A 27,211-nucleotide genomic window follows, 5' to 3' on the forward strand; every position below is an offset into this window, starting at 1 on the left:
TCCCTGGGCAAGTAATTAGGGCTGCCATTTTGATTGAGCGTGCGTGTCGCTCTCCAAATGAAACAACACTGTAATTATCTCATTATGCCGCGGCCTCCATCACTGACAACGACAAATATTATCATATTAATGGCGGAAGAGTGAGGCTGATTCTGGATAAAACATTAGAGTGGGTGAGTGGATGTGGCGGGGACTTGAGCTTTGTTGAGTAGCAGTTTGATGGGTTGATAAATCAGCAGGCGGTGACAGAAGCAGGGAAGATGCCGAAATGTGTATGTATCTATAGAAACACTAACATCTGCACATTCTATCCTACACTGTATATATGAATATGTGTGTGTGTTTAGAGACAAATAGACTCCAGTGTTGTCATCAGTCAAGTGCTGCTGATCTTCAGGCTGCAGGTCTCAGGCCAGCTGAACATAAACAGAAATACAGCCTGCAATGCCTGTTAATATCAGGAGGTTTTCATGAGCACCAACACTTTAGGTGTGTATGTACACTCGTGTTAGTTTTTACTTTCAATTGGTTAAGATGAGTGGCTCCCACAGCACAGGCCAGTATCAGGCTAAGAAGAAATTAACTGAGCCAGATAATTATTTGGTTACTTTAAAGGCTAGCATAGTTTTTATGGTGTAAACACCTCAAAAAGTACAGGCCTCTGAAAGTACGGACATTAGTCTAAAACACAGAAATTAGACAAAAGTTGTAATGAACCACTATTACACCATAGGTAACCAGTTCTCTGTAATTTTAGTAACACAAATATTCCCATGTGTGATGTATGGAGATCTTTAAAGCTCATACGGTCATTAGCTTGAGTGCCTGTCATGTAAATACTGTAATCAAAAAATCAATAAACCCTTATTTTGCTATATTAGCTGAACCACAGAGATGGATACCACTTAAGTCAAATGTGTTCCTGCTTCAGGAATCATATTTCATCCATATTTCAGAATATCTGACAATGCACACTGATCTGACGGCACACCAAAAGAAAAAAAGTGGAGTAGGATAATGAGTGAGAGAAGAGGAAGCAGGAATGCATTAAGATGCATTAAAGACAGAATGGGAGCAAGACCAAAAAGCACCATAAAGAAAGAGATGGAAACTTGGAAAAGAGTGAAAGAAAAAGCAAGGAAACCAGAGTGAGAACAAACCGTCTGTTATATAAAAGAGAACGGGAAAAACTGTGTAAGAAAAGTAACTATCCTGTGGTGTTAGCCAATGTGGGGGCGGACTAATTAGAAAGTGTGTGCTGCCGCCGGCTGGTGTGGTGACTTGGTCTTGCTGTGGCCAGCTGATATAAAAACAAGTCACTGGGGTAAAAGGTTTAGGCAGGCAGGTTTTTCCTTCCTTCCTTGTCTTGGTTTAATATTGGGAATCAGAAGCTCAGAGGAAGTCCAAAGTCAAAGAAAAGCAAAGATATTTTTACTATTGCCGCCCTACAAACATAAAAAAAATTAACCACTTTATACTCTGATTGGACTTATCAGCTATTTTGAGCCTTGCAGAAACCCATAAAAAGTTTGAAATACTTTAATATTTTAACCTGTTTGGGCTTGTAAAGCTGACTAAAGTGAAAGAAAAGAATTCACTGTTTTGATTTTTAAAGCAAAATTACTGAGGCAGAAGGTTGAGGAACCACTATAACACCCAACATTGTGAATAAGCATCTAATACAACAATACAGACAAATGAACCGCCATAAGAATAAAATCTGATTACTTCTAACACTCACTTTCCTTCAAGTAACTGACAATAAACGAAAGGAAAGCTGGAAGCTGATCTAGTGCAAAAAGGAAACATTCTAATTGATGAGAGCTCTACTAAAGATAATAACACTTAAAGGCAGAAACAGTCTACACTAATGATGTGTTTTTTTCAAGGAAACAACATGTTCTTCTTCTTTGAGCGCTTCCTCAGGCAGATGCTGCCTGACAACAAATTCTTTGACAAAACAAGAAGATGTGTTTTCAGTCTGCAATACTGAAAAAACTAAATTTCTGCATCTGTGTTAATGTGAAGTTTCCTAACATAATGACTGCTTTGCACTTCTTTTACACCTTCCTTCTTTTTTAAATTTAAGGGAATAGAAATGTGCTTTTTATGCTGCAGCATGATGGAGGAAGTGAAAAAGTAACCAGGGAAGAAGACCAATAATGTGCATAAAGGGCAGCAACAAATCTACATCCAAAAGACCTTGTAGCTTCTTTCTAATACACCAAATCAATTAGTCAAGCCTATCTATAGTGATTTAAAGATCAGAGTTTGTCACAGTGTCAGCTAAACTCGGTTGCATGTATTCGTCATGCCAGTGCTTGAACCTTGGTAGAAATCTGGCAGCATGCTCACTGATGTGTCATTTACTTGTCTTAGCTTACAAGCTCACCTTCATCTCTTTTCCTCCTTTTCTTAGCACAATGGTGCATTTTACAACACTCCTCTCACGAGTCTCTTTGCATCTCACCACTTTGGCCTCTCTCTTTTCCTCGCTCCTCTTTCATCTCATCTCACTGTTTTTGCTCGAGCTACAAAGAGTGCCTTCTGGCTAATAAAATTTGACAAGCATAGCTAACCTTTTTTCTGCACAGGTCAGCCTCTAGCATAGCTCTAATCAAATGTGACGCCCATCAAGGTACACACCTGCCATTGAAGCCCTAATGAAAATGTCCGACAGTAAATTAGGTAGACAACACTGTGAGTCCACTGTTGAGGCCTTGACAGGAAGTGTGTGTGTTTGTGTGCCGGGGGGCCACTAGCATGCTTCAGTTGGCAAAACTATGCAAACATGCAGACTATGCACGGAGGGTTTGGCGTGCACATCTACCTTTTATAACATTTAAATAACTGCATATTAGCATTAAGGATTTCACAAACACAAACCATCTCCCACTTGTATAATGAGCACATTTCTTCCTCAGCATCATTAAAACAGTATAATGGAAAAGATGAAAGAAACAGATATGTTGTTCCCTTGGAAACAATAAAACCTTGCATGCTACAGCTACGTATAAAGGGTTGCTTTGCTGGAACATAAAGTACACTGAAATTGGAGAAATTAACAATGCCCTCAACTTATGGACAGACACAGAATGTCACACAGTAAGTAAAGCTTACACCTTTCATTTTTGTTTAGTGGTATAAAACTCACTGGACCACACACAGCATTGTTGCTAGGCTACACTGCGGGCTTCCTTGCAGAAATATTACATGTGGGTGTCTATGTGTGTCTATTTCTGACCTGCAAGCGTGTGTCTGTGTAAATGAAAGGCAGGGGGGTTCCAACCACATGGCTAACTGTGCTGTGTTTTAACAGATGTACAGACACTGTGAACGACTCTTCGTCCAAGCTGCAGGTGGTAGAGCATAAATGGAAACAGCTGGAAATACATCTGAGATCATCCAAGGTGGTTATGGTATTTAAAGGAATATTTTGATTTATTACAACATTGATTTTATCTTATTGTTTAAGCAACCATTACTATTACAACTACTGAGTTGAGTAAAATATTACTCTCTTCAATTATACATGTTTTACCATGTTGGACCTTGTTACCGTAATGATACTTGTTATAGTTTTGGCAGTCATTTTGATAAACTGTTGGCCAGTTGTAATAAAGCCTTTTGCTCATGTCTACAACTAGCACACTATCACCAGATAGCACACACATAAATCAATGCTGAATTGATTCAAACATGAATAAAAAAGAAAGGCTGAAGTTGGTCTATTTTCTTTGAACAGACACAAGGAAAATAAGCTAAAGCCAAAGTCTGTCATAACCTTCTGACTTCAGGACCCAGTCCCAAACATTTGTTTTTACTTATAGTGTAAATCTTTCAAAATGGGTCACCACTGTGGTATATAGTTTCATCTTTGTTAGAAGGGCACTGCGGCTTTTAGCATTTAACATTACTCGAACTAGAGAAAGGAGCACATTCACCAGGGACTATTTTCATCTGTGGATGAATACATATTGTTATTGACTGCTTAAAGCACGTCAGAATGGCCATGATAGGGTCTAAAGTTCCACTTCACGGTACTAGTTCAACTGGATTCGACTGTACTTACCTTTTTTGTTGCCTAATCGGGAAAAAGCTGTGAATAGTACCTGGTACCAGGGGCTGTTTTTGATATTGCTACTGTAAAGGTTCCCATCAATCTGAGGCAATGGCAAAAGGTTATACAAAAACACTGCACACTACTGACTACTACCTACTACTGCGTCGCATTTGAGCAACCAGTCATCTTTTCGTCTGAACTCTTACAAAGTACTTCCCAAGTGCTCCTTTTTAAGATGCCTTTGATCTTGCCGTCTTCTGGCTCTTCTGAAACTATACATGTCTCCTTGCTATCACAAACAGCTACATACAGAGAAGCAAGAACTGCATTCGATATCCTCCATTGTATCAGCATTTGTCGCGTTAAAAATGATGTCACAGCATGGTTTCATGCTGCATTGTTTTGTCAGTGCTTATAAGAATCCATTTATTCATTAGATTTGAGCTTTCAATGAGATTTGGTAACGATAAGAAAATTGCAGGTTTTTCTAGTATTTTTTTGTGGTATTCTCTCAGACATCACAATAAAACCAACATGTACAGTGGGATCACACACCAACATTATTATTAAACATTTCTGTCTTTCTTTAGAGACCCTTTTGCACAGAGAGTTATCAAGCCAAAGAAGGCTCCTTATCCATCATTCTACAACTAAAGACTATCTAATATACATTATGAAAAAAAGGGGAGGGAGAAGGAACAAGTGAAAAAAAAAACAGTGAGGGAGGAGAGGGAGAAAACAGGCTGGTAATGAAGTACCCACTACTAGTGGATGAGAGCTAAAGTGGTCTAACAGATCTGTCAGACTGCTAGACTGTGGCTAATTATCCCTTTTCCTCTTTTGTCTGCATCTTCTCCTCTGTCACTTCTTCCCTCTCGAATTTGTACTGCCTATCTAACATGTTTTCTCTCCTCCATTTTGGCTCTGTCTCTCTCCTCTCTTTCTCTAAACTCTTTCTCTTTTCTCATTTCTCTCTCTCCCTCCGTCTGTCACTGCTTTCCATTCCCATCTGTCTCCTTTCCATGTCCAACCTTGCTCTCTCTTTCTCCCTCTCTCTGTATCCTCTCTTTTTCTGGATGAGATTGGGTGTCTAGGGCTTAGTTTTTGATTTGCAAGTCAATAGTGATTTCTGTCAGAGAGTTTAAGTTTAGGGAAGTTTTAATGTGGCCTGTATTATTTTCTACGGGAAATGATAAATTTGCAATCCTCTCTAGATTTGCTCCTTTGTCTCTCTCACATACAAAAGTAGCTGCAAGTTAAAATCTAAGGTTTCAAAAACTTCAGGAGTAAAGATATGTAGAGTACAGTGCCAAGAAAAAGTATGAAAACCATTTTGAACAACCTGCTTTTCTGCATTAAGTGGCCAGTAAATGGAATCTAAGCTAAGTCACATGAGTATAGATAAACACAATGTGCTGATATCATACATACACTCAAGGTAACCAAGATGGTTTTTCTGGCCAAACATAATGTTATGACTCAGTCACTTGATCTCAGCCCAACTAATCACCTGTAGCATAACAAACTCTCCTGATGTCTGTGGTAAAGACTATATTAAATATGATAACTTTTATTCTGTTCAAGTACTTTTATTTCAGAACATCTGGTGATTTTGTCTTAATCTCAGCTGGATCTTAAATAAAATATCTCTGCAACATTTTAAACAGAAGGAAAAACAGGCAAAATCACTATATGCCTTTATATTTTTTGCATGGCCGTTAAAAACGTTTGTGCATATACATTCATACAAGCCAATTCATGCTGCAAATATTAGAGAATTTTTTTTTTTCATGTTTTTACAGATTTCAGGGTTGAGGTTAAAATTTATGCCAAAACAAAAGTGTTACACATATTAAGTGTGGCATTACTGCATATGTGCGCATATGTCAGCGTGTTACTACACTGTTAGTGGTCTGTATGTTTTATGCATTTTACAGCTTGGGAGGCCATGAATGCAGATATGTGGAAATGCTCTCTCACTCATGCCAGTCAAGCCAGGGTTGTATGCACACTCCACATACACACACACACACACACACAACCTCTTTGTATCTACACAGGAACACAGCAACATAAACAGTTGGATCCTTCCAAGTATTTGAAAAGCCCCCCCCCCCTTACCTGTCTGCCTGTGTCTGATGCTGGGTTTGTAGAGCAGGTGGGGGTCTGGTCTTGTTGACCTTGGCATAGAGGCTATCCAGCTCCTCGGAGGATGCCCGAGCCAGGTTGGGTCCTATCTGTGCTGATGGGGAGGGTGTACGACTGATAAATGACTGGGGCGAAGGCGGCTGGCGGAAATTGCTGATGCGAGCATAGTTAGGGTCGCTGTCATCATCTTCCATGTCGGGCAGCAAGGCTGAATCAGGGGTGATGTTGCTGGAGTGGATCTCAGTGTAACGAGGATCATAGCTGACAGCAAGGAAGGGAGAAGGCAGTTAAACATGAGAACAGTATAAATACAAAAATACTTTCTCTTTCTGGTCTTGAACCTACCAGCATGTGGCATGACAGACAGCTGTGCAACGCATTCAACTGAGCACTTGTTTTTAAAGACTAGGTGGGTGCTTGTTGCTGCCTTAGGATGACTCACAACTTGTCAGGTAAGGTGTCAATCACCAAAATTTAATACCCTGACAAACACGTTTTTTCATTTTTTAAAAGAACCTTTTATTTATTCAGGGTAGATTCACCAAGAGGCCTTCTCCTCTTTTTCAGGTCACATTGATAACATTTAAACAGTTACATAAACTCCTAAATGGAAGTTGCACAGTACAGACACAGTCTGATCAGTGACTAGACCAGTCTGAGCAGCTTCACTGTAATGGGTTAAGGACCTTACTCAAGGGCACCACTGTGGTGATGAGTGAGGAGAGAGGCACTTCTTTCTTTTTTTAACTTGCCCCACCTATATTACTACCCTGCAGGTCTGGGGATGGAACCAACGGCCTTCTGGCCACAAGCTTGGTTAGGTTTAGGTTACCACTTCCCCGGTTTTCTTTAAATATGTAGACTTTCTGGTTCTTACAGCTCTTTCCTGTGTTGACACCTTGAACATTTAAATATCAACACAGAGACATATTTCTGTCAGGTCTAATTCATACCCATCTCTCTTTTCAGGAATCCTGTCCAGCTCCTCTTCACTCAGGGCCTCTAGTTTGTTTTTGGTTCCTTTTGCTGCCTCTTTGCTCTTGTCTTCTTTCTTCTTACCAAACCTGGAAAATACAGGAAGACACACAGACACAAAAGGTTAAATTTTGGATGACCTGAAGTATTTCATCATAAGGGACATCTAGTGTGTACTGACTGTGTGTGACTGATTGTGTGAGCTTATTCAGCCACATCCTGTTGATCTAAATGATCCTAAAACCCCAGGCAGATTATACCGCAGGCTTCCAAAAATACTTTTATTTAAAAAGAAATGATTGTTTTGCTCTTTAATAGTGGCCTTTTGGAGATGTTTATATTGAAACAGTTAACTTCGCTCAGGCAACAGAGCTTGCATGAGTTGATGAAAGAGGCTATCACACCAAACACACTATACCTTGAATGGGCTTTTCAACAATTACACACACACACACACACACACACACACACACAAGTTCGCCTATGTGTTCATTAGTGGCTGTGCCTGGAAAAGAACTGCTTAATGATAGATATGGTTATAATGCCACAGCAGGTGCTGGCAATCCACAGTGCAAGTGTCTCTGTGACTGTGTGAGCACATGAAAAAAGGGGTACAGTAGTCATGCAGTATATGAAGCATGAATATTTTAACATTTTGTCCAATAAAATAGCTGTTATGCCACAGTGTGTTGCTCTTCTCTTATCAACTTTGTCATAATGACTATCATGATCATTATCATTGTGTAGCACTTATTCTCTCATTTTAATGGAAAACATCCTTGGCACTTAAGTTCAAGTTGTAATAAAGCTCTAATTCATACTTTATTAGAAACTAACAAAGGCCGTTTCTCTAAATATTTCATTTTCTTCTATCTCTTCTGCATATCATCTTACTCACCATGCCCGCCTCCCTCCTTGGTCTTGCCTACTAGCCTACTTCTTTTTCCTCTCACCCCCTTCCTCCAAGCACCTGCTGAGTCAATCTAATGTCTGTGTTTATCTCATTAACAGCGAAGCACTTCTCATTACTGCTACAGGCCGATACGTGGCCTGAATGGTAACCTGCTGGCCTGGCCAAGAGCAGCGCACAGCATCGGAGCTGAAGTGAAACCTGGACAGGGATGCCACATTGACCTGGCACCATGCTGCAGACCAATTAGTGTTGTTTTTTGCTAATCGGCTCACTTTACTTGTACCTGTGTGGCTTATTGTTGCCAGCAGTAAGGCACATATTTGTGTTGCCGAACTTGTGCTCTGAAGACGCACAGAGGGACCACCTACCACATGATCTGTTTTTGATACAGTTAACAGTCACTTTATTTTTCAATGTCCTGTACTTGTGAGTCGTTGTGACCCAAAGCAAACATTTGACATAGAACACTTACAATTTACTTAAGCACCTACAAATTCACGGTCTACCTACGTATTGTCACTTACACTACTCTTGGCTGATTACAGATGTACTCATATACAGAGTGTGCTTGTTTATCCCACTCTTTGCTATTTTCTTCTAAGTGTTGCACTGTAAGCTGCTACAGTATATGTATAATGCTCATCAAACACCCACATAAGTAGTTTACTACACCACACAATACTTGTGCCACATTTCTCCACAGTTCCATAACATTAACTTCTCAAATAAGTCCACCCCAGAACTTTAACACTGGCAATGACTGGTACTAACACAAATGCCCTTTTAATTTAAAGGGAAATTACTCTTTTACAAAGATCAGAGCAGATCCTGAGGTGTCTGTTAAGTTACTAATATGAAAAAAAGCTCAAAAATCAATGAATCCTATATTTTCCAAAATTCTCTAAAACATTATTTCTACTAAACTCCACTAGCATAGCAAATGCCCACATTTGTAAAACAACACACCTCAGTTTGTAATAATGATTTCCTGTCAAAGGTCATACATAAAATTATTTTTTGGCCTTTACACGCAGTATATTCCTCGTTGTAACAATTTATTATCCATAGCAGTAAAAGGAGTCAAGTGATCTCTTATAACTCCAGAATAGTGCCAACTTCAACCTGCGCATGTGTCTAATTTAGCCAATGTGGCTAAGAAAGGCATTCCTGTGGGCTCAAACTAAGGTGACCCTGATGACACAATCAGGAATATTTTGACATAGCTGCTTTGTGACACAGAGGACATCTTACTGTTTTCAGGGCTGAGCAGTACTACCTTTGACTTGGTGAAGTAATCTTGATATATTAAAAAAAATCTGCCTAGCTTACCCCTTGATTTCAAGGCATTTTAGAAAATTTAAATCTGTCATATGCAACATCCTTGTTGTATTTTTATGCTTTCCTTAGGATATATCACTGGTGCTAAGCCCTAGTTGGTGGAATGTTTTTCCACCTCAATTCCTAGAAATCACTTGCCACAGAAACAGTGTGGGTGCTGCCACTAAATCATGTTTTTTTTTTTCCCTATTGCAGATTTTTTTTATTTTGGAACCATTTTGATTTCCCACGTTATGTTGCAGGTAAAAGCAGACTACCACTTAACTCAGTTATAACCATATAGAATGCAGTATTGTGGGAAAAGGAGCATCGGCACTATTCATCTTAGTATGCAATAAAAGACATATAATTATATTACCCATAAATATATGATTACCGCAAATTCTAGTTTTTCTAGGTTTATCTGGCTGAGCTGCCTGGTAGATCCACCCCACCTCTTCACGCACTCACGTGTGCGCGCGCACACACACACACACACACGCACACACAAACACACACACAGACTGCCTTAATCAACATTCCAAGGGGGCAAAAGTCCACAGTTGGACCCATCATTATACCTGCATTAATTAAAAAAAGCCTCTTTTTCTCACTGTATTGTTTGAGGGAAGAAGAAAGGGGGACGCACAGAATGGGGGTGGGACTCCCAATTAGAGACATGTACCTGCCATGAGGGAGGTGATTATCCTCAACTCTCCTATTATCTTATCCCTTCTTCATCTCCAGAACTCCCATCTTTTGCCATTGTAGCAAGCCAACTGTTTGTTAACGATAACATTGCTTTCCTTTTTTCTGTTGGTGCTTTTTTTTTATTACAGTCTCTCACTTATTTGTTTTGTTTATTAATTCTGTCTCTTCATAAGACAATTTTTGCTCTGTCACTCTTTCAGAAATCTGACAGTTAATTTCCTGTTCGGTTCAGCTCAACTGCACTGTACTGTGTGCACAAGTGGAGGTAAGCAAATGTACAAACACACATAAACACAAATAACAAACAGCTCTGTGAATGCAAGTTACTCAGACAGATACACAGCAAACCAACATATTCCTTGCAAACTGGGGTAAGCACCCACACACAAACTTAAGTAGGCAGCAATATATATCAACACAGGCAAAACACACACAGATAGTAACTCTGTAGGGAACCGCAAACAGACTCATGGAATAGGACATCTCATTAACTTAGCATTATCTACCTACACAACCACTCCATCAAACAATCATTAGGTGGAAGTAGGGGGTCTGGATGAGTTAGGCTTCTCTGGGGTCCCACTTAATACACTCCCCACTGTCACAAGAGTTACTGGGAACCATTATTAGTGTGTCACTGTCATCATTAGCCCGCCGCTCCTGCCGTCACCCGGCATCACCTCGTTGGGCCTGGGTTCTTGAGAGGCACACATGGGACTATTCAGTTTGGATTAAATTCTCAAAATGAGAGTTTCTGCTAGTGTATTTGTCATTATATATTGTTACTTTGTCTATTAAAGAATAATTTTTAAATGTTTATTCACAAACAAATGCTATTATACAATATGTTATTGTATCAGCATCCATTCTCAATAGGAAGAAAGCTGCATATGAAGAAGTGGGCTTATCTACTTCTTGAATAGCAAATCCATTTGCCTGAATATGGAAGACGATAACTACTGCACTTTACAAAATCAGGACCCTGCTTTGGGTAAATGCAGGCAGACAGTTTAAAAGGAAAACTCACTGCAAAGCAAGAGGGCTGGTAGAAAACTGGACTGACTGTAATTGCAACAGCTACTGTCATACTCATTAATGTAGGAGAGAGGGAGGGGGTGGGTGACGTGCATGAGCTCAGTTAGCTGTGCTCTAATGAGGCTCTATATGACTAACATGGAGATCACAGCTAGCCAGTGCGGTGATGTCACCAACCTGACCTGTGCAATTAGCCCTTCGTGAAAGGAGGAGGGTGCCAGAAGGAGCAAAAGAGCTCACTCTATTGGACAAACTTTTACAAACTATTACACATAATTGTCTAAACACACTGCTTCAGATTTCTGAAAAAAAAAAAAAAAACTTAATATCTTCTCTTTGTAGAGTAAAAAAAAGTAATTTTGGCCTTTTCTCCATAAATCTTTCAGGAAATCATCTCTCTGCTTCCGCTCTCAGCGTTACAGGAGCTTTGTTTTCTGCAATTGTGACAACAGCTCTGACGGTGTTGCAGTGTGAATTGAGTGTGTGTAGTCTTAATAAGCTTTCCTATCTTGTGCTGCAGGGAGTCAGTGGGTGGTTGCTTATCGCTGGGCATAACAAGGCATGTGAGAATGGTGTCTGGCAATGTAGAAGTCTGTGTGTATATGTGTAGGAAGTCAGGTTTTCCGGACGAGTATTTAATTGACATATGTGTGTGAACATTATGTGTGCGGGCTCACACTTTGGCAGACTTGATGAAACTTCTGAGCACCTTGCCATAAAGTGTTTGAGGTGACACACACACACCCACAGACAAGCTGAAGCACTACATGAAGTGAAACACACAAAGCATGAAGGGCTCATGTCTGCAAAGAAGCTGGTTAACATCCTGTCGACCTTGAAGACAGGAAAAGACAAAGTTAGCAAAGAAGGCATGGAGAAAGCATGGAATAATTATAAGAATTATTGTTTCTAAATATCACATTTACAGGTACGGGATGGACAGATGGACAAACCAAAGGCAAAATGTGGATATTAAACACCTGAAATAAATGTCGGTTTATGTATAGTCAAGATAAAACTAGAAAAAGAATTATTTTAAAGAGAAAAGCAAAGAAAAGAATGAGTGAGTAAGAAAAAAAAAAGAATTCACTAAACAGGACAGAACAGACACAAAAGTGAGAGCTGGCTAAATAGTCTCTATACTATGGAGAATAAAAAGAAACACTAAGAATAAAAAATAGCAGAGAGGAAAGAAAGAAGAGAAAAGAGGAGAGATGGATGGATGAGCTAAAGCTCCCATGAAAGTGCAGCTCGGGTGGGGAGGAATAAGGAGCTTAGGAATATATAGAAGCAATGCTGCTGCGTTCAGAGGCACAGGGAGAACAGTTAATCAGCCAAGCAGAAATGTTATCGCTGTAATTAGATTGCTCTGTATGTATTTGGAGAGGAGTGCACATATCTCTGTGGAGTTTGAAGTAAAGAGAGGAAAGAGGGAGACAGATAGAGGGAGGGTGAAAAGGAAACAAACCGGGGATCAGCCTGAGAGAGAGATGGGAGGGCAGAGACAGCTTAACGCTATAGAGAGCTGTGATGTAACACTGCCTCCTTCTCCTGTTCTGGCAGCACGGCGCTGTTTCACGGTGATACCAGTCGGAAAATATTTCAGGCTCCAAATAGACAGAATAACATTCATGGCAAAAAATAGACAACAAGTGCTATTTAAATTTGATGTGTTTCCTGGCGGAAATGAGGATCAGGCTACAAGCAGACTGTCACCCAACAGCAAGGTCATGCTGGGATGCAAAAACTAGTATTTGATTGACAGCAACATTAGCCAATTCTGGCCTGTTTTGCAGAAATCCCCCACCTTAGTTCGATAATAAAAACAGCCAGCAGGCCCTGAGTTTTCCCCACTGGGCATAATTAAATCTATTTATCTGACTTCCTCTCCATATGCTCTGTGCCGCACACCAGCAATTTGGCTCAAATCAGCTTCCATTAATTTAATATTAGCAGTGATAGGATGAAAAAAGAAGGAGAGTGTGAGAGATAAAACTGCAGCTAAAAAGATCCACCCGATACTAATCGTAGTTAAAACAGCTTCACTTAGAGCATATTAATAATGTAGCGAGAATGTGTTTCAAGTGTTTCACAGCAAATGCTTGAGAACATTCTCAAGCTACCATTAGCCTGCAGTCAACAACCCTAGTGCAATATATATAAGGGTCAAAAATGGAAGGAACATTTTCTTTTTCTACATGAACCCGTAGGAGAGAAGACAGACGCTGACAGATTGCACAGCAGGTTGTTCTCAGGGGAGCTGAAAGCAGGCATGAATGCTTTTCTTAATCAACACCTAGCCAAAGTCTACAGTACTGATACTTAAGTCAGATGAAAGATATAGATGAAGGGACAAGGATGAAGAGAAGAAAAAGGAAGAAGGCATAAGAGGGACAGGAAAAGGGTGGCATGACAACTGAGTGGGAGAAGGAAAGGGAGAGGAAGAGAAAGGATGAGAAAAAAGAAGAAAAACAAAGAATGTAGTGCTGATGACAAAGAAGGAAGAATAACAGAAAATGAAGGGAGGAAAGACAGAATAGAAGTGAAATAAAAGAGAAAGTGGGGGATTAAGATCAAGAAATGTTAATAAAAGGAAAACAAGCGAATAGTGAATAAAAGTGAAAAAAAGACACGAGGGAAGGAAAGAGGCAAGACAGGTGAGGGAGCAAAGACAGGAGAGAAAGTACAACGAGGAGGTGAGTTTTTTTTATTTTGACAGAGTGAGTTGCTGTGCTGTCCAGGGGCCATCTGGTGAAATATGGGCTTCCCTTTAATTGTTTGCATTCTGAAACGTGGCATATTTTAGCAATTCCACACAAAATCCGTTGCCCCTGGCAATTTGTCTTGTCTTTTCTCTTTCCCTTCTCACTTCTGTCAGGGAAGTCATTAATATTTAACGAGACCGCTGGGCTACACATCTCATTGTTACACCCTGCTGGTGGGGACGATGGTGCACGTGTTGTCTCTCTATGTGTGGACAGTAAATAAAGTTAAAGAAAAAAACAGTAACAGGTGAATCCTCTGTCTCTGGTCTATACAAACCAATGCTTTTGATACAGAATCCGTATATAAATGAGGGTGCAGGCATGCATTTTAATGGATGATAGTTCAGGAGCTTGCAAGATTATAAGATTTGACGGGAGTGAAAAAACATTATGGTATCTTGATCCACATAGTGATGGAATATGTACTGCTTAAAAGTATGTGAGGACTTTGTTATCGATGTTTTTGAACATTCTAAGCATTTTCCCAGCCGGAGGCTAGGTCACCATGGCTCCAGATGAAATCCACTGGCAGACTGGGAAAGGTTAAAGTCTTGGCTCCTCCAAGACTTTCACGCACCCTTAGACAAGAAACACTTAACCTACTCCATCTGGAAAGCAGAGGTCACCCTCTGTATCTGTGTTATACAGAGAGCTATGTAAGGGGGCAAGGAGACGCTGGACTGTGTGTGAGTCCTCACATGTGTGTGTCGTTAGCAGACCTTAAATGACAGAGGAAGTTCATTCATCACTCATGACATGAAAATTACTGAATAGGACATAACCGTTATTGGAGGTGTAATCACTTCCTGGCGCCCTGTCTTTTGTGTGTGCACGAGTACTTAAGATCAAATGCTAATAGTTTGTGACTGTTTCCTGTGGTTGTATGAATATCTTTAATTGGCCAGTGAGTGATGGGCACTTGGCTGTTGAAATGCCGCTTGAGTTGTCTGGCTGATACGAATGTGTCTGCGTTCCAAATCGTCCGTCCCTCCGGGTCAATTCAAATGTCAGAACTCAATAGGAACTGATGGATCGTGAAACTGATCAACGCAAATGGAAGTCTCGGCTCACTGTCTCATTTGATAATTACCTTATGGGCAATAATTCACTGTACAAACATAGGTTTCGTGTTTCTCAAATGGGTGAGTCACAGAATTTACCGGTAGAAATCAAAAGGAAGAGTTTCATTTCTAAATAGGATTCCTGTCATTTGAAAAACAGTTACTCTGGTAAAATGATTGCTGGGAACATTACAAAGTGATTATCTTACATAACAGAGGATGTTCATCAGTACGGAAGATTAAGCTAAATAAAAACTGATAGTAATGGATGTCCCCCCAAACTTGAAGTGAAGAGGTAAACATGTTATTCAAAAGCCTATGAATAAAGCAATTAAATCCCCAACTGCTCTGGTGTAGCTTCTTCCCGCTCAAAACTGTTGAAGAGTGAGTCGGCATCCTTGCCTTACCCCTCCCCTTACAGCACAGCACCCGAGTTGTGAATAAAGTAGGAGCAGTTGCAGGAGAAGAAGAGAGGCAGGTGTAGCTGCGGCATGAAAGACAAGCAACATAAAAGCCCTTCGTGTGCGAGTAGAGAAGGGGGGAATTTCAAGGGGAAGGCATGAGAGACAGAAATAAAGCAGGGAGGGTGGGGTAGGGAGGAAAGGCGGAGGCTTGTTACGACTGCCCCTTTATCAACTGATATATATGCATGAGGATTTTCTCATCATATTCACTGTCAATTCCACGTTCTTCTGATATTTGACTGACAGCTCACATCAACACCAATAAACTCGCACATCATTTCAGGAAAGCTGGCCATCACGGTGAATTGAGGCTAGAATTAGAGTTTTTAAAAAAAAAGTCAATTTGTTTTTCTGGCAGCTGCTGATGGTGATAGCATCCATGTCCGTTTGCCTCAATGGTAAAGTTGTAAATTAGAATTGTGCCTCAATAGAAAGTACAGCAAGCTGCTTCTGCTGCGGGAAAGCTCATTTTAAGGAATGGCAAAAATACTTGGAACCTTTTTTTTTTTTAAGGACAGTGGGTGTATTGTGGTGATCAAATTGTGCACACATTTGAATTATGAAAAGAAAAAATGAAGGTGTCATTTATGAATACTGTTTCTCTATGAAGAGTTATTGATCTGCTGCTTGGAGTTTCAGAATTATGGTACATTTGGGGGTTGAGGGGGGTCTGCTTTAGCAATTGTAATGGCAGACACACTAACCAGCCACTTTATTAGGTACACCTGTTCAACTGCTGTTAAAAATGTGAGAAATGTGACAAACATCTGCAGAGGCAGTGTATTTGTATCTTCACTCACACGCAGATACAACCAGTTTTCCCTAACCAAGGTTTTCCGAAAGATGTGCAAGGATAATATTTGCATGATTGTCTTTTCCAACCTCTGGCCAAAATTTTGAACGAAGTGTGCATGTACAAGTGAAAGAGTCTGCAGGGCTTTACTGTCTCCAGGAAACATTTACAGCAGACCTGATTAGGAAGCCACAGTGGTGCGTTTCATACAAAGAAGTGATTTGTGGCTTTGCATACATTATTTATGTGAAGATAAAGAGATGAATAGAGATGAAGTAAGAGAGTGCTATATTGCTCATCCACGAGAGATGAATTTTGTCCTGTATGCAAAATGTATGGACTTATGCATATTTTACAAAGGAGAACACTAACATTAATACTTTCCACTTTACATAGGCGCAGCTAACGGCCCTTAAATGCCAGATGAGAAGGAAAAATCCACCTCCATTGCATTAACCACCGGTGGGATTAAGTAATGCACCTTCAATTTACCCCCCTCACAGCTTAGAGTCAGTGCTGAGACATCCACACAAATATGTCAGAGGGATTTTGGTACCCCTACCAACACTGTTGACAGCCATAGTTGTCTACATCTATACTTCTGTCCCTTTCCTCTCTTTGTTTTATTGGTGTTTTTATATATTTCGAGCCACAACCTGTAACATTTTAAGGGTCTTCATAGCACCAACAAAAGAGTGATTAATGCTACAGCCTTTCTAAGAATTTCCCGAACAGACCAGAATGATTAAGTTTTACTTTTCTGGTTTGCTTAGAATAAACAGAACACCACCTAGCCAGTTTCTGTTTCACAAGTTCCAATCAGGGCATCAGTAACAGAAACCTTACAGAGACAAGAACAACGAACATGTCTTGTGCTTGTTTAATTGGCCGGAGGTCTCTGAGACCTCACAGAGCTCGTATTAGCACAGTTAATTGTAGAAAATCATCAACTTGTGTGAATTCAAGCAGGACTTAAGAGCTCATTTTGTTTAATGTAGCCTGGTTAAATCAATAGCTCGTTCAAGGACAGAGAGATGAACTGTCAAAGAAACACTCAAGTATAGCAGGCTGAATACAAAGACAAAATGAAAAAAAAGAAAAAGACAGAAGAAAGAAGCTCAAACGGACACAAAGAAAAAGGACATGATAGAGGGTGGGAAGAAAGGAACAAGCCAGACTTGTGAGAGGAGACTTATCCTGACAGTTCAAAAGTAAGGAAACAAGAGCTCAAGGAAAGCGAATGAGGAGGTGGAGTGAACACCAACCGCAGTAATCCATCAGAAATCAACTTGGAGTGGGCCCCTCCGGTTTCACTACAGGAGCACAGCCCACCAGTGACTACCTTTCAACCCTGCACATCCTGCTGCTCTGCGATAGGATAAGAGCGGAACGGACGGCGCTAATTGGCTTGCTGTCGGATTTCTTGAGTGGGGGAGAGGATGTATTATGTTGTATGTGGATTTGTAAACAGTGGATCAAAACAGTGGCTTTCATGCCTTTTAAATTGGTGGAGGGCTGTTGGTGGCCTGTCACAGTATGGATGTGTGCTTATAATGACAGCTAAACATTGATCCTGACTGAGTGACTGACGGGACATGAGGACAGACGGGACATGTCAGTGCCCAGCAGGGCTGGTGGGGTGGTTGAGCAATGACATGCGGCATATTAAATCACATGCATCTATGAAATGAAAAAACAAGGTAAAAATAAACAGTTTTACCATTTAGCTGCATGTCAACTCACTTGGGAGTTGACGCTGACTTGATGACACATTCAGTGAATGTGAGTCACAAACTATATCCTTCAAACCCTGACCTCCTGATTAAGTCATGTTGGATCAGACCATAATATGTCTAATCCTCACACAAAAACAAGATAGGGCTCAAGCATAAGCTGTACACACAAGAATTAATGCCACGATTAACTTCCTAATGCTAAGAAACTTGTAAAAATATCACTGGGGTAAAAAGTAGAGGAAACATAAGTCCTGGTTTCCGGATAAAATTGTGTCTTTGGTAAAAATTTTAGCTGAAATCTAAAAGTGTTATGTAAATATATCCATGCCTTAGAAATCATTGACCGCGTTAATCTCTGTTGTACAAGAGTATGTGGATGTGGCAGATGCATGAAGGAGAGAGAAAGCAGCAGTGCGACCTGAGTTACAGTGTTAGTCTTTCCGTGGTCTGTCAGTGGCGCAGTTCCAGAGGCTATGTTCCAGGCAAAGACACTCACAGACACTGCTGTCTGCTGAATACAGACAAGACAGGCAGTCAACCTCTACTGAGGAAGGTCTGAAGGGCACTGCCATTTGTCTTGGCTTATTTAGCAATCAGGGAGACAAGATGTGAATGGAGCTTTGAGAGCCCTGTGATGAAAAAGAAGAGAAGGCACATCTGATGGCAGCTCACTCCAGAAAAAGCGAAACGCAGGCAGAGAGAGAACAGCACAGACAAAGTGATTGAAATTAGCATTCTAAATCGTAAGACGCACAGCTTTTTGGACGAAAAGGAAAGGTGGGTAATTTGATGATAGTGTTATAACCACAACTGATCAAAATTGTAGAAAATCTCTTTTTGTGATTTTAATCATCAGATACAGTTTCACTTCTCAAGTGTGGCCAGAATTTTGACTATAAGTTTGAACACCCTGATTATTATTAAATCATTAAAATGTATTAAAATAATTTGCTGAATTTGCAGCCTTTATATACTGGTATCAGAACCTTTGGCATTTTATAAAAAACAAACCAGTTCAAGTTTTAAATATCCCTTTTTTAACCAGGTCATGCAGGTGCAATGACGCTACCATAGAATTAATTTCAATAAACGGGCACATTTCTTTTATATCAGACCAGTAATACTGACATTTGACTGACATGATGCTTGTCATATAAAGAGTATCGTATGTTAATTTAGCCAGAACCAAAAAAAATAAAAAACTGTTCCCAGAACAAATATGTAATTTCCAGAGGTCACCTTATACCCAGCTGTTTGCAGTGTACTTCTGCTCTTCAAATACTGGCACAGCTAAGCTAAATATTTACGGCTGCTCAAAGGACAGGACAGGGCCGACTTCCAACATTTGTTGTGCTAGCTGCTGCTGTGCACACTTTCACTGCAGAGGTAAATTGAGGTCATATGTTTATAATTTGCCCTTTTCCTAATGCTGCCATTGGAGTAAAATAACATTTAGAGAGCTGTAATTAGATTGAACCGCACAATACTCCAGCTAATTAAGTCATATTTCAAGTTCAATAATGATCAAGTTGGCCAGATAAAGGCCAGGGAGAGAGAGACTAGTGCACGGTGCAACAATCAGGAAGCTTTTTACAATGCTGAGTTTTATTGTTGAGTTAGAAAAGCACTCGGTGTCTGTGCTTGGATAAACACTGGAGTGGTTTGGTGTGTTTCTGACTATTGTGACTAATTCAAAAGGCTGAGTTTGCAAATGGAAAAAAAGGTGTTTAGCATTGGATAAAGATATGGCCTGTACCTGAGAATTTTCAAAATCAGCTTTGCCAGACTAGATGTGGATTGGGTCTCCTTTTTTATGGATGTGGGTATTTTTTTGTTTTACAAAATATACACCATTAGAACTTATTAATAAACCTTAACAGTTTAATTATGAGAAATATTACAGTATATTTTTCAAGGCCTCTTCCCAGGTACACTAAAGTCTACAGAACTTGCTGTGCAGCTGTCACACACGTTATAAAGTCTCACATTCCACCTGTAAACTCACACTCTGCTGCCTTAACTGGCCTTTACTGCCTCTTATCATCTGTGGTGTGACATCAGATTTCTTCTGAGTAAAAGGAAGAAAACATGTACATCATAATCATAAAATGACACTTTGGCACTTTGGAGCAGCTTCCCGTGAAGCTCCTGACAGCAATGTGTTGATTGCTGTTTTGGATGGCAATAGAGTAAGATGTGCCAGAAGTGTAGTACATGTGCATTTCTTTTATCATTGCAAACATTCTACAAATGCTTTTCTTTCACAGACTGGACATGAACGAAAGAAATGAGAATGAAAGAAAAGAAATTCAAGAAGCCAGAAAACAAAGGTGAGTGCATTTTATTGCAGACATTAAATGCTAGGTTAACTTGCATTATATTCACTATAATCTTCCTGATATGTGTTCTTGTATGTACATAATTCTGCTTCTCTGAGTATGTCTTACATCATCCCACTACCAGCCTCACCGTGTGAACATCACTTCCATTACTGCCCTTGACATTGTGCCCGATTGGATTCTTATCTGCCATCTGTAGGTCCACGCTCGGCCTGAGCTATCTCTCACAGCAGCCTAATTGAATCTCAAGTGTTGGAAGTGCGGTGATACACTGACCACACCGTGTCACTGCCAATAGATAAGAATTGCTGGTGCAGGATTGGAGCGCTACAATCACGATGGGAACACGTTGATAAAGGGGTGACAAGCACTTTGGGTTGGTACTGTGTCTGTGGGACTTTGCTTGGATTGAGAGATAAAGCTAACCCTCCATTACCAAGAAGGTTGTGTTCATATCCAATTTTCCAATATCCTATAATCTGGCTGTGCACAGTGGGTAATTTGTTGAAACTTAACCAGAGGAAAGTAGGGCAGGGTAATGCTGGTTTTCTTTCATTTTTACATAAAACCTAAATTCTACTGGGATGTGTCTGATATTTAGTCTTCTTCACAGCTTTACAACTCTGACCCGATCTCAACCTAAACCTGTGCCACACTAAGATAGAAAAAAAAAATAACTACCATATTTCTTAGTGATGAAACACAAGTCTCATTACCTGTTGTTTTAGCTCACATTTGTCCTGTTAAGCAGGTGACCTTTTCAATTTAGATAATCAAGGTACTGGCATGGCAGTCTGTGGAATTATTTACTGACTGACTAATCACACCTTACTGAATGTTTTAGATGTAGTAATAAATTACACTCTCTACCTTAAGATTCCAAATCCTTTCTTTTTGGTCTTCTTCTCCAGATCCTCAATGGAATCACTTTTCTTTATCCCTTTGCTCTTCTTATCTTTCCTTTTCAATGCATTTTTCTTCTTTTTCTTCTTCTTCCCATCTTCCGCGTCTAGATCCTGGCGAGAGGAGCTGCTGGCGGGTGTTTCATGACCGGAGCTATGATCTGACAGGTCATCATCTAGGGGGTTAGAGGAATGGGGATAAATGTTGTTAAAACCAGAGGTGTGAGGGCAGAGGTTGCAGTAGGTGCCACAGCTGGAAGGTAGACTTATAAATGCAGCCACATGAATTACATTTAGTTTCTCATTTTTAACAGTTCAGATCTGTTCCAATATCATCAGCCAATTTATACCATGAACTCAGTGTAATTTCCTCAGTGATCAAACACACACACGCACGCACACACACACGTCTGTGGGTTCACAAGGTAGAGCTTTAAAATTATGCTGCTGTAAGATATAAAGTTGCTCTTCCTAAATTGCTGAGTGGATAAAATCATGTAGCATTTCATTAAGGTACTTGGGCTAAGCGCTGTCCCTTGGCAGGCCTCTGGCTTTTCCTGTGTGCCAGTGTGTCATAAAGCCTAAGGGACGTGCATTGCTGGTGTAGTGTCTAATTTAAAATGGAGACATTGTCTGGAAAGTGTCCTATACTATGGCAACAGAGACTGTCTAACATTAAAAAGTACGTCGTTTTTGTTCCTCCTTCTTGATGCAGCAGCAGTTCTATATAAAAATATAATTAAATATTTAGTACTTTAAAATGCTAATAATGAGAAATCTTACCATCTTCTGAAGGACCATCATAGGACTTGTCTATGGCTATGCGGAAGCTCTGGTTGCATCCCCGCCCCCGTACCACGTGCGGTCGTGGGCGGTGAAAGGGCACCTGGTCTTGAGTGTAACTCTGCTTAGCCTCTGACACAGCTGTCTGAAGGCTTTCCAGGGAGCTGGACTTCCACAGGCCCAGGGTTGGGCCTAGCGCTCCATCAGCTGAGGGCTCTGAGAAGCAAAAAGAAATGAGAGAGAGTGGGAGGGCCTGTGAGCGAGGAGGTGGATGTATGTTAAACAGAGGATGACAGGAAAAAGGGAGGGCAGATGCCTGGTTCATGGAGGAGGAAAGTTTGCTCATAAACAAGATAAAAATCAGATAGAAGGCTTTAAATGTTAAAATGGCTAAGATCAGAAGCTTTAATCAAAAATGTAACTGGGACAACAAATTTTAGATGAGCTGGGATGAGTGTGCCCAATCGGAAAGTTTGTTTCTTTTGCCCATATCTCCTAGGCTTAAGTCAGTGTAACATTGTCAATTGTGTCCACAGGCAACTCAAACAGGAAGTAAATGTATGACAAACCCTTTTCATCTGCATCAGTAGTTTAAAGCTGTGAGAAATTTTCCAGCACTCTCCACCGTTTCAAAGACTCAGATTGAGCCCAGTGCTCTCGTATTAATTTTTCATTCCTACAACACAGCTTTAAAATTTATGGTCATTGCTTTTCTCACCCTGCTTGTAAGGTGCTTGAGTGTAATTAGAGAGAAAATTTTCACATATTCCTCTCATGGCTTATTGGTTGAATTTTATTTTTTTTTAAGTATTGTATTTAAAAACTAATTTTAACTTGGTTTTCCATTATCCATCTTGTAACGTATCATGCTGTGTATGTGCCTTGTGCACCCACACAGGTTCGTTCACAATTCTGGCTAATTAGACTTCTGCTCAGGTTGAAGTGTGCTGGATTCATGAGAGGACACCAAACTTCAGCAACCAATAAGAGCGATAGCAGTACATTTTTGACCTAAATAAGTGCAACAAAACTAATTGGAAGGTCAGATGCAAATCAAGCACAGTGTGTAGACGCCCACGCAGTCCTCAGACTTAGTCTAACGAGGGAAAATAAATGGAAACACCTGAGTAGGTGGACATGGGTGTTTGGGACCTGCAAGTATAGATGAAGCTGTGTTGTCTTTTCACATATGAAACATTGGCTTTGATGAGAAAAAAAATACTTTTTAATCAGCACAAATGTTATTATTATTGGATTTACCACTTCTTAAGCACACCATTCTTTCTTATTGGGCCTACAATACAATTTATTAGAACTTTTGTACTTTAAAGTATGTAAGAAAATTTGAGCCACCAAAAATGTTTGCATTCTAATTTTAAACTTGGAATTACCTAGGAAGAAACGTCAGAACTGTGAGTTTAAAGTCCGCATCATAGGAAAGAAGTGGGAACTCAAATTTTAAGGTCTTCCTAATGAATATCGCTTTTTACTGTTATGCTCAAAAAGGTTAAAACCCAGGAATGGGTAGGTGAGATGTGAGAGGGTGAAAAGAAGGCTTCACATAAAGTCAGAACCCTATTCGAAAAGCATAAAGGCAGGGGGAAAAAAACGATGAATGAGGTGAAGTGGTACAGGGACAGGTGAAGAGTAACACTATGGGAAGTGACAGGCTCATGCATAAGCAAAAGAGGGGGGGAATAAATGAACTGCCATCATAATAGAAGGTATGGCCTCCAACTCGAGAGAGGAAAAGAAGGGGGGATTGAGGAGGGGGAAACCATGAAGGCCACTGCTAATTCAGCAGAAGTATAGAGGACAAAGTGGGAAAGAAAGTGCAAGGCAAATGGTTATCAAAACTGGAAAGATTGGAGCATTTACACAACTGTAATTAAAAAAACCAACAGCAAAAAGTATACAAAGCAGATATAAGAACAAAAAGTTATGAAGGCTCAGCTGCTACAAGGCTGTTGGAGCAACTGACTGACGAATGACCAAGAATGATGCAGGAAAAGTACATTTTCAGCCCAGAAACTAACTAGTCTGCACACCAGGTGTGTATCACAAAGAAACAGGAAGTCTTAAAAGAAGTTACAGACAGCTTGCAAGCAGCGTTCTTTGTCAAACTTTCCTGTAGGGATGACTTTCTCGCATCATGGCACTCACCACTTAAGACAGATTTTTTGGCATTTCAGAGGCTTCAAAGCTCCAAAGTAGAGTGGGGAAAAGGAGAAGTGAAACTGAAGCTGCGATAGAGTCAAAGGAGGGGAAGAGTAAGCAGAGCATTTTTGCCTTTTAAGTCCTAAATTGACTTTCTAAGAGGAAGTGGGATTTATGGGGAATAAGGGGTTATAAATAGAGAGGGGGGAGCGCTCAGGAATAAAACGCTCAATTTGAGAGGCAGGATTTGTGTCACAAATGTAATTACGGCTGTCCGGCTCACAGCCTGATAGAATTAAGCTCCTTGCCAGCGCACTGCTGCACTATACACAAAGAAAGTGTGTGTCTGAGTGTGTGTGCACGTGTGTGTTAACTACAAATTTGGAACATTTTGTTCCAAGTTAAAAAAAAAAAACGTAAATTAATGTCATGATACTGCCCGTGTAAGATAGCGGTGTTTGTCCTTGAGTGCTTTAGATGAAAAAGGAGGAGAAATATGAGCGCAATTCACTTTTTCCAAGAGGGAGTGTTTGTGTGTGTGTAGGGCTTTGAGTGTACTCATTCCATGCATGTCAGGCGTTTGAGGCTGGAGGTAAATGAATAATGAAGGTTTAATAGGATGGATGAGAGAGGGAGAGGTGGCTATCATCGCCAACTCGATTCAATGGAGGGTGAAATCAGCGTTTATCACATATCGCTGCCCACTGTGCCAGCAGATGCTCTCACGGATCCGCTCGCATCCTGTCTGCCTGATTGCCACTGGTTCAAGCTGGTGCACATATTTGACAAACAACCTAACAGCCAAACAGGCCAGGATGATGGGCAATGCCCTTCACAGCTGTAACACTCCTCTGTCCAAGATCAAGTAACAATGTCACAATTTCACTTTGGATGCTTTTTAATTGATACAATTTTGACAAGTAGCAAAACGGGAAGAATTTTTTTCCAGGTATCCAGGTTCAAGAGACAATATTTCCAGTGAAGACAATATGCAAGTTGTAGCAATTTAAAGGGTTACATGGTTATAAAACATGTCATCATTAAGTGTAAAAAGTGTAACTGTATTCTCTGATTGAAAAATTAAATGTGGTTCTTTTTATTAGGAACATTCAATTAAGGAACTTTAAAGCCATCTGGATTTTCTAGATAACCCATTCTAGCATCCCTGACATCTTTTCAGGAGTTAAGGCAGCTAAAGAGATTTAACTTTAGGTTAAGGTTAAGGTAGGGAATTGGAACATTCAGCTGCAACAGCCAATGTTTCCTCTATTATATTTTGTACATAGTGCATGGTTTAGTGGAGCAGACATACCAACCACCCAAAAGACAACACTTCCCTGTATACAGAAGATGCCTCAACAAGACAGCAAAGCACATGCTACAATTCACCTGCACACATGCCTAAACCTCTCACATCTCATGATGTGTACAGGTCCTGTATATTTTAACTTCTGTAAAGGTAGAGGCTGACTGCTGTCGCATCTGTACTGGGAGACGGCAGTGAAATCTTTGCCTGGAACGTAGCCTCAGGGTCCTGCTGTGCTGACAGGCCTCACGAGGTCGAACATGACTCTGTGATGCTGGTTAAAAAGTGTCTGAGACATAATGATACAACTCATTTTTTACTTTTAAGTCAAGGGGGTCTTAAAAAAAGTAACTTTAAGAAAACAAAAATCATAATTGCAGTCAAACCTAAATGTTTTCTCCTACATTTGGTACAACTATTCTTTCTGAGTAAAACTGTTTGTCCACAACTTTCTAATTATTTCACCCATTGAACACAAGAACAGATGAATTCGAAAATGGATAAACTATAGGCTTTACCACTATGTGCAGTAGAAATTGAATACACCACTCAGAATTATTGCACATCCACATATTTACGGCCAGACTATTAAACTAGAACGTTGTCCTATTTAAATTAAAATTGACACTGATGCTCAACTCACAACTTAAAAAAAAAGTGGACACACACACACGCACACACACACACACACACACACACACACAAACCTTAGCACACTGCTGAACCCTCTAACGGTCAACTGGTCTACAATGTGGTCTATAGTCAGCAGCTCTGCAGCACAATGAATAAATGAAAAGTTGCCAAAGTTACCATAAAGTGCCCCATCTATCAAAACCACTGGGGTTGCCAATTATGTTATGGAGAAGGGTAGTGTCTGTGTTTCCAAAGAGGATCTTAACCCACCAATATAAAGGGGGATTGTTGTTTTGGAACATAGTTCTTTAAATCAGGTAGAGGACAGCACAGACACACACATGTTGACAATGATACATACAAGGCAACCGCGACAGTGCTCACAGATATGCACATGGCAACACGCAGAGAAGATACAGTCTCTCTCACACATACACAAACTTTTCAATCTACTATCCAATCTCAACACCGGCCAATAAAACTCTGAGTGGCTGTTCTGTACACTACTAAAACAGCCCCTGACCTGTCTGGACTCTGCTATAAAAACACATGACACATACAGACTCAAATACACACCACACACTTGTAAAAGAAAGTCTGATTTCAGCGTCAAACTTCTCCATAAAGGCTACTGAATTTAATTCAACTGAAGCATTACATACGCTGTTACAAGAGATGAAATTGCACTTTTCTTTATAGCACTGTTTTAATAAAAGATATTTAATTTAAAATGAGACTTAATTAATCTGATATTACAATACATATACCTAGTCCCATGTGAGTAAATGTTATTTTAACTACAGACAGAAATGGACAGAACACACAATTGTCTGTCAGGACATTAATCCTCAGTGCTCACCTTAAATGTACAGACTATAGACTGTAAACCCCAAATTCATGCTGACATGCAAAAAAAAAAATACATTGACATGAGTCCACTGACACCATTAATGAGAAGCTTTGCATTATTATAAATATATTACATTGACAATAAAGCCTGAAACAATAATGTGTTAGTGTCTGTCTCTCAAAATATTCAAACAGGAGCATTTGCTGGGGACTATTCTTACCTGTAGATTAATGCACATTTAAAAGCATCAGCATTTACTG

At 40.1% G+C, this 27,211-nt stretch overlaps 1 protein-coding gene across 3 annotated transcripts in view; it reads right to left on the bottom strand.

Annotated features, from left to right (window-relative positions):
* pard3ba (par-3 family cell polarity regulator beta a) overlaps positions 1-27,211 on the bottom strand; it is a 135,108-nt gene that overhangs the window by 31,269 nt on the left and 76,628 nt on the right. For all 3 annotated transcript variants that reach the window (XM_067493569.1, XM_067493570.1, XM_067493568.1), the window contains 4 exons: positions 22,006-22,221; positions 21,191-21,398; positions 7,165-7,275; positions 6,185-6,472 (listed from right to left, as the gene is read on the bottom strand). In XM_067493569.1, coding sequence (XP_067349670.1) covers positions 6,185-6,472; positions 7,165-7,275; positions 21,191-21,398; positions 22,006-22,221 — 823 coding nt within the window. The remainder of the gene's footprint in view (positions 1-6,184; positions 6,473-7,164; positions 7,276-21,190; positions 21,399-22,005; positions 22,222-27,211) is intronic.

This window comes from Channa argus, chromosome 23, assembly GCF_033026475.1.
Source record: "Channa argus isolate prfri chromosome 23, Channa argus male v1.0, whole genome shotgun sequence".
Taxonomy (NCBI): domain Eukaryota; kingdom Metazoa; phylum Chordata; class Actinopteri; order Anabantiformes; family Channidae; genus Channa; species Channa argus.